General features: G+C 53.1%; 1 protein-coding gene across 1 annotated transcript; it reads right to left on the reverse strand.

Annotated features, from left to right (window-relative positions):
- Positions 1-2,084: 2,084 nt before the first annotated feature.
- On the reverse strand, positions 2,085-6,783 carry LOC149914779 (zinc finger CCCH domain-containing protein 11A-like). Its single transcript, XM_090125393.1, has 8 exons — positions 5,339-6,783; positions 4,790-4,997; positions 4,025-4,148; positions 3,485-3,547; positions 3,153-3,239; positions 2,525-2,863; positions 2,142-2,218; positions 2,085-2,090 (listed from the first exon to the last, which is right to left on the reverse strand). The coding sequence occupies exons 2-8, from the start codon at positions 4,841-4,843 to the stop codon at positions 2,085-2,087; spliced, it is 750 nt and encodes a 249-aa protein (XP_089981519.1). The 5' UTR covers positions 4,844-4,997; positions 5,339-6,783.
- Positions 6,784-8,749: the final 1,966 nt, after the last annotated feature.

Here is an 8,749-nt window from a genome sequence, read left to right on the forward strand (position 1 = left end):
TTTCCAACCAAGGATGCTACTATCTCCCAGAAACAGCAGTTTTCTGAGAAATACCTGACATTTTCTCTCAAAAGTACTACTTGACACTCCTCAAGAGGACATTTTCTCCCATATTTACCATATTTTCTCCCCAAAGGACCAGTCGTCACACCAAAAATGTCACAGTTGCTCTCGAATAGAAGACATTCTCTCCCACCATTTCCGAGTTCTCTCCCTCAAGTATGTCATTTTCTCCCAGAAATACCACATTTCAGTGGTAAATTTCACCTTCTCTTCCAAAAAGAGGATATTTTCTCCCAGAAATACCCCTTCTCTTAGAACTACCACACGTTTTCTCCCAAAAATACTGGATGACAAAACCAAATGGGACACTTGCAACCAAGAAGAGGACTGGCACAACTGCAGAGCGGTGCCATCCTCATTGAAGAGGTGACGAGGAGTGTACAGGGAGGGGGGGCTGGGGACAGTCGGGGGACATGTGGGGTCTGCTGTGGGTGTGACATGGGGTCGGTGGTGTCACCATTGTTGGTGCTTCCCTTCACTGGATGCCACTGGGAGTCGTTGAGTGTCACTGTCTTCGGGTGACACCGTGACACAGGGTGACCTCGATGTGGAACAGCCGTGACGCAGCGTCCCCATCCCTGGCTGTCACTGTTGTTACCGTCATCTGGTGTCACCATCACTTGTGTGCCACCATCTATCGGGTGACACCATTCCCTGTACTCTGACCACCGCATGGGGCCAGGCACAGGCAGCTCTGTGTTGTCACCATGCTGTCACTGAGCCTCTCACTGTTCTTTGTCACCCCTCCAGGCCCGCCTAGAGCTGGACCTGGTGACACTGGAGTCCTCTGGCGCTGTCACCATCGTCTGACATGAGGATGGGGACACGCACGGTGGTGAACTCTGTGCCACCACCAGAGGGGACTGTGTGACACCAGCGTGGCACAGCCGTGACGCGGTGTCATCGTCATCGGGTGTCGCGTTCGGCAGCCAGCATCGGGTGTCACCGTCATGCAGAGGGGACAAAAGGACCCCCTGGGGACGTTGAGCTGAAGCTGGGGACACTGTAACCAGCTGGAGGACTTCCTGGAGAAGTGGGGACACAGCATCGTGCTGTCACACCACCAAAGTTGGGGACACCTTCATGGCACCCTGGTGGTGTCACGTACTGGAGATGGGGACACCCCCACAGTGTCACCCCCACGGACCACTTTGTTCCCATGGGTCGGGGGTTGACACCCCTCACTTTTGCAATTAAGGTTTATTTTTCGATAATGGGGGTTAGGGGATGTCCCCCCCCATGTCCCCATGTAAACTAAGCATGCACGCTGCAGTTTTCAGCCTAGGCTTTTAAGAGCAAAGCCAGAAAATTCCACACCGCTCAGTACAAAGCTGTGCGATGATGAGAGTGACTCAAGCTCTGCCCAAAGGATGAAAAGTAGCATCAAAACGGCTGAAGAGAGGGGGGACAATGAGGCAAGGTAGCACTGCAGAGAAGTCAGGAGAACATCTCTGCCTTCTGGGATCAGGAGCCTCTCTTCCCCCAACAGAGACGCCTGCAGGGTGAGGGGCACACGCTCACTTCTGCTCAGTGCTGCCCCGAGAAACTCAGACAGCTCGAGACAGCTGTTCTCTAACTCAGCGCGCCTGTGCTCAGGCCGTGCTACTCGCAGTTCTGTGCACGTGCTTTGCAGGCAGTGCGTTTATGGGCAGGGCCAAGGACTGGTGCGTCCATTGCTTCTATAACCTGCAGCATCCCCTGATGGAGATGTGGGAGTTCTGACCCAGCGCCGCGAGTGGAATAATGAGGAGGTGGTGCAGCAGCTCACTGAGTGCCACTGGACAAATCAGGCCGTGCGCTCTTTGTGAATACAAAGCTCCAATTGTTTATTGATGGACTGCAACCAGAGTGCCAAGTTGGGCTGCTGCCACGAAGCCGCTGCCTTCTGATGCTCCTCCACTCAGTCCTTCAGCTGCAGCTTCTCCATCATCTCCACAAGGCTGTTCATTGTGGAGGACTGGAAAGAAAGAAAGCGAGCGTCAAAGTAGGACACCGCTTCCCCCAGCATTCTACAATCCCCTTCACGTCTGACAGACAGAGAACAACAAGAGCCGTGTCTGTGCTCACCGAGGACTCACCTCTGCACGTGCAGCGGCAGCTCTCAGAGCAGCCTTCTTCATTTCTGCTCTCCTCTCTTTTTGTCGTTGTCGTCTTGCTATAGAGAAAGAGGAGAGAAATTCAGTTTGTCAACAGCAAAACCGCGGAAACATGGGTACATGAAAACAGGCTAGGAAGCCTCTCAAGGAAGGGTATTTCCAGTGGGACAAGCAGAAGGCCGTCATGGATTTCATGGGAAAAGAGAGGGTTACACTTTCTGGCACTTCCTTGCCATTGGACTCGGCAGCCTTCTACTCTTTTCCCCTCTCCGCAGAGAGAAGGAGAAAGCAAAGCAAATCCTAAGCAAACTCCATGCACCTGATAAGGGAAGCACCTCACCAGGGCAGCTGCAGCACCTTCCTACCTCTTCGCTTTGAGGTCCGGAACCGCTCAGTCGGCGCTGGGGCAGGCCCAGGGTGTGTTGCTGGAGCTGGCACACCGCCTCTGCTCTGATGTGGGCTCTGAGCCTTCTCCCCATCGCGCTCCACCTTCACTTGTTTCTTGGCAGGCCACAGCTCTGCTTTTTGCTCCTCTTCCTCCACTCCCTTGCGCTTTCTTGCAGCCATGGTCTTGGAGAGGGAGTGGTTGTCAACTGCAGGGGAAGGTCTTTCCCCTCTGCTGGGACCTGCTGTTCCAGGAAGCCCTCCTGGAGCCTGGAGAGGAGCTTTCGCGTACATCTTGCCGTTTGGCTCAGCACCTCTCCCTGTTCAAATCAAGCAAGGGGAAGCAGCAAGATTAAAAGAGAGTCACACACTGCCTTCGGTCTGCAAAATGGGCCACAATGCTAGGAACTCTCGAGTGTTCACAGCAATGGACCTTGGGATCTTGGCTGAACTGTGGGCCATTTCCAATTGGGACAGGAAAGGCAACTGTAATCCCCAGGGATTAAGATCTCAAGCAACACGCAACGACAGCAGTCCCAGGAAAGGACAGACAGAAAGCCTAACTAGAAAGACAGTGCACCAAACCCAGATGCTGCTGTGTGTCTGTACCTCTCTTGGGGGCTGTGCCACGCTCCATGCTCCTCCCCTGGCTTCCTGCAAGGCTGCGCTTCACTGCAAGCCTGCTTGCATCAGCTTCTGTCAGAAAGGAAACAAGAAAGACATGAAGAGCATCTCTTTGGAGGAGCATTTTAGCACAGCCAACCACAAACTCCTCAAGCGTAGTTTCTTCAATTGGCCTTTCTGCTGCTACAACGCTGTGCCATTTCTGCAGTCAGCACAGATCTGCAGTGCCCCTTCTTTTCTCCTCCATCCCACACAGCCCTTCATGCAGCCCTATTTAGAGGCAGGTACCCACACCACAGCTCACAAGAGCTTCTTACCTGGGGAGGCTTTCCGTTTCCCCCCAAGCCCAGCACCATTCCATGGACGCGCAGGCTCCGTCCCTACAACAACAGATTGTGTGTTGATTTCACAGACACCAGGAGCAGCACTGTCCTGTTAGCCCACGTCCACCACAAAAACCAAAAGACACCGTTCTACAGCCAGAACAGAAACTGATCTTTAAACTGCAGTGCGCTTGCACAAAGCACTACTGCTCTCATTCCCGCTCAGGTGGCAGCAGAGGAACCCCAGTCTGCCTGACAGCTCTGCATGCTGCAGAGCAAAGCTGCGTCAGCACACAAAACGCTATCAGCTGCAAAAGTCGAGGCACGGATTTTTTGTCCCTACAGGGAATGCACTCAGCTCTGAGCACCACCACTTACACACACACTTCTGTCTCACTGCTGCCATCTGTTGCTGTCGGCCTCTCTAATGCTTCCACCATGGTTACCGGACATCCCTGCAGTGCTGCACCGCTCAGAAGTAATACTTAAAATGCATTCTTCCATACTTCATGACAGAGGACTGCAGAGACTCACTTTTGCGTGGTGCTAAGGATGGTCTGTCCCCATCGCGTCCCTCTGTGCGCTGCAAGGCGCTGTTGGATCTCTGGCAGCCTGCTGGGTGCTGCTCCCTAGCACAGGGAACCGGGCCGCGCTGCTTCTGAGGAGAGAAATAAAGGAAGGGCCATGGAAACGGGCACCCAACGTTTGCAAAGAGATGCAGCGTTCCAGATGGTGCCAGAGATGGGTATCAGAGTGCTGAGACGTTAGTTATCACTAACGGAAACATTTGGGAGCGCATTCACAACATCTGCACGCGCTGCAATTTCTGGGCATATCCAGCTTTCTCATCGTTCAGGTGGAGAAGACGGGCGCTCTCAGACATCACTTCGGGGGGTTAAACCAACACACCTGCAAACACCAGCATTATTCCGAGGGAAACAGTGACTTCAGGTGCCACAGTTCAACCCATGCAAAATTACCGTACACAGCCTTAGCTCTTCACCACTATTTCTTCCCCACCCTTTACTACTGCAGGCAGCTAGAACAAACTTCTCAGCAGAAACCCAGGGCAGCTGGCAAACCATAACCAGGCGCAGCTGGCAGGAGGGCAGTGCCCGCTCTCTGCTCCCACCCTGCCCCAGCAGGTTAAGGAGCCTGGCAATGCTGTCCTGTTGCTGCAAGTGCACAACCCAGCCGCTTACTGAGCTAACAAAGGACCAGCAGGGCTCCCCCTGCTCCACCCCTTCCGCTCCAAAACCAGAGAAAGGAGAAACCCAAGCGAAAGAAACCCAGCCATACCTTTCCACGTGCAAAGCAGCGATGGGAACTGCGTCCGTCTCCCTGCTGAGACATGCTGGGGAACGTCTCAGGGGAAGCTCAAGTTCCCGGGGTCCTCTCCACAGGGACTGCCCGCACTGTTGGAAAGAGCTGGCTTCACTCTCTCTTCAAGTGCCTCGATCCCCAAAATCTCCTTTTGGAAAGGAAAAAGGAACCCTAAGGAAAGAACCTGCAAGTGAAAAACAGTGAGGAAGAAGCATTTTCCCAGCATTCTTCTGCTGTGCAGTTTAGACTCTCGGGCAGGGCAATGTCTCAAAACCAGCTGGTTACAAGGACTGTCCCCAAAATACACCCAGCTCCTGTACAGCTGCCATGATTTCTGACAGCAAGCGTTCTCCATCTCCTCAATAGTTACGCGCCTTGAAGCACATGGCTGGTGTTGCTGTCCTGAAGAAAACTCCCTCTGTCTCACCACCAGCCGGGACGAGGGCTGATGCAGCGTGCCCACCCCAGCCCAGCTTTCCTGCTGAGACACCTCCCAGCAACCACCCAGCACCAAACCCAGCTCACCTGCTCGGCCTGCTCAGCCTGAGCTGTGCCCAGCTCACGCACACGCCGCAGCGGTGCTTCCGACGGGCTCTCGCAGGGTGATCTCTCAAGGAAAGCTCACAGCTCAGTCTCTGCGTGCAGCACACTCACCAGAGCACCAGCTCTGCTCACCGGCTGTGCCACAAACGCTCCCACCTCGGCGATGACTGTGACCTCAGCGAGTGCCCTCATCACTTCTGTGCTTCCATCATAAGCAAAGGGCGTGCTCACCTCCCAGATCCAAATTTTAGGAAACCAACACCACGGTCTCCCAACGGGTTTATTTAAGTAAAAGAACAGAGAAATTAAGATGACCCTCGTGCAGCCAGTTCTTGCTCAGGTGCTGCACGATCGGACCAAGGAGATGTTACCCCCACGCTGCCTCCAGCTTGGAGGATTTGAGCTCCCAAGCAACCAGCAAGCATTTGGACGTGCCCTCCCCCTGCTTTTTACAAGGACAGACGAGTCCTTCTTGGGATGCCAGCTATTCTGCAAAGGCGGAATAGCTCTGTTCTTGGGCCGCAGCTCCATGGCCACGCGCTTCTCAAATACTGGGGCTGCATTACCTCCTGGGCATCCACACGTGCTCTGACTCTCCCGCAGGGTTTCTGGCTTCCTGCTGGGGAGCTTCTCATCTTCTGCAATATCATTCCTGCCTCCTCTGGTACCATCCTGGGAGATGCTGCGGAGCTCATGAGCCGGAACTACCTTCCTCCCATCAGCAGCTGCTCTTGCTTTAAAGAAGTGCCAGCACCTACGAATCAGCTTGGAGAAAGTAATTCTGGGGACCCAGAGACACTGCAAGTCTCAGTGCAGCTCCCACAAGAACGCTGCTGTTAAATCCATAGAATCATAGAATGGATCAGGTTGGAAAAGACCTGAAAGATCATCGAGTCCAACCGCAACCTGACCATACTCCCCTAACTCTAACAACCCACCACTCAATCATGTCCCTGAGCACCACATCCAGAGCTCTTTAAACATGTTCAGGGACAGCCAGGACACATCCCCAATTAGCCAGGACTGCTGAAGGATGATGGAGAGCGGCTTGGCAGCCACGTCTGCCAACTTCCTCAGCACCCCAAGGTTCAATCCATCCGGCCCCATGGCTTTCAAAGCAGGTTTTGTTTCTTTAATTATTGTCTCCCATTCTATCTTTTCTTTTAGAAAGGAATCTAAAAGATGAAAAGTAAGAAAGTACTAAACAAAATGAATCAAAAGAAATGAAAAAAGGAAAGAAAGGGGAAGAGGTGAAAAGAGAAGGAAAGAAAAGGGGAGAGGGAAAGAAAAGGGGGGAGGGAAAGAAAAGGGGGGAGGGAAAGAAAAGGGGAGAGGGAAAGAAAAGGGGAGAGGGAAAGAAAAGGGGAGAGGGAAAGAAAAGGGGAGAGGGAAAGAAAAGGGGAGAGGGAAAGAAAAGGGGAGAGGGAAAGAAAAGGGGAGAGGGAAAGAAAAGGGGAGAGGGAAAGAAAAGGGGAGAGGGAAAGAAAAGGGGAGAGGGAAAGAAAAGGGGAGAGGGAAAGAAAAGGGGAGAGGGAAAGAAAAGGGGAGAGGGAAAGAAAAGGGGAGAGGGAAAGAAAAGGGGAGAGGGAAAGAAAAGGGGAGAGGGAAAGAAAAGGGGAGAGGGAAAGAAAAGATGGAAAACAGAAAACAAAATGAAAAAAGGAAAAAAAGGAAAGGAAGGGAAGAAAAGAAGAAAAAGGAAAGGAGAAAAAACCATCCTTCCATCACCATTGCTACCACAAGCACTAAACCATATCCTGTAACTAATCCAGATGCCTCTTGAACACTGCCAGGGACGGCGACTCCACCACCTCCCTGGGCAGCCATTCCAGTGCCTGGCTCCTCTCTGAGAGAACAAGTTCTTCCTTATGTCTAACCTAAACCTCCTCTGGCACAACTTATGGCCATTTGCTCGGGTCCTGTTTGTTGCCTGGGAGAAGAGGCCAAACCCCTCCTCATCACAGCCTCCATTCAGGAAGTTGTAGACACGTTCCAGGGCCTCAATGTCTTTTTTTGTAGTGAGCGGCCCAAAACTGAACACAGTGCTCAATGCGTGGCCTCACCAGGGCTGAGTACAGGGGGATGATTCCCTCCCTGCTCCTGCTGGCCACGCTATTTCTAATGCAAGATGCTGTTGGCCCTCTTGGCCACCTGGGCACACCTCTGTCCCTGGAAAGGTGATGGAACAGCTTGTGCTGGATGCCATCTCCAGACAACTGGAAGAAAAGGAGGTTATCAGGAGTAATCAGCAAGGGTTCACCAGGGGGAGGGCATGCTTGACCAACCTGGTAGCCTTCTACAATGTTGTCACTGGCTGGGTGGATGTAGTGCATGTAGTCTACCTTGCTTTCAGCAAGGCGTTTGATACCGTCTCCCACAACATCCTTATGACAAAGCTGAGGAAGTGTGGACAGATGAGTGGACAGTGAGGTGGGTTGAGAACTGGCTGACTGGCAGAGTGCAGAGGGTCGTCGTTGGCGGTGCAGAGTCCGGTTGGAGACCTGTAACCAGCGGTGTTCCTCAGGGGTCGGTGCTGGGTCCGGTCTTGTTCAACATCTTCATCAATGTCCTCGATGAGGGAATAGTGCTCACCCTCAGCAAGGGTGATCTGTGAGGCCCCGTGTACTGAAAGGCAGCCACACGGTCTCCCATGAGCCTTCTGTTCTCCGGGCTCAACAAGCCCAAACCTCTCAGTCTCTCTCCAAAGGAGACATTCCCGATGCTTTGAAGCCTTTGAAGTCACGTTCCTGATGTCCAAGTTACGTGCCCATCATGTGTTAATGCTGCTGTGCCAATCGGTGGGCTCAACAGCTGCAACAAAGACACCAACGTCTTTGGGATAGGCTTATTTTACTGCCTATGACAAAATAAAACCAAAGTCATATTGGCAGCGTCTATAGCCAAAAGAGAAGCTTAGCAGTAAAGGGAATAAGCAAGGCAGTGGGCCTACTCATTGCCACGTGAGCACAGTGGTGAAGAAAGATCCACGACCAATAGCCCCAGCACTTTACCATCAGCCAGATCCGCAGTCACTGGGGAGCCCCGTTTGCAGGGAGGATCTGAAGAACCTCTCCCAGCCATGGGGAAGTTGCACAGCAATGCATCCATCCCACGAGTGAGGCGTCCAGAGCTGCTGCAAGCATCTCCAGCCTTTCTAGCACGGAGTAAACCAATGTACGGAGCAGTCCGGGGGAACAGCCGCTGCCCTCTTTCTCCTCTTGGTTTTCGTCCCGAAGCCTGCCCAGGGCTCAAGGGGAACAAAAGGCGTCGTGCTGTCAATCTTGCTGTAGCACGGGCCTCTTTGGCAAGACTGTCTGCCCAGCCCCCCCGCGTCGGGCTTCGTCGGGTAACGAACTCAGCAGCAAAGCGCCGTGACTTCCTCTGCCTGCCCTG

This window comes from Phasianus colchicus, chromosome 27 (genome assembly GCF_987193195.1).
Source record: "Phasianus colchicus chromosome 27, bPhaCol1.hap1.1, whole genome shotgun sequence".
Classification (NCBI taxonomy): Eukaryota; Metazoa; Chordata; class Aves; order Galliformes; family Phasianidae; genus Phasianus; species Phasianus colchicus.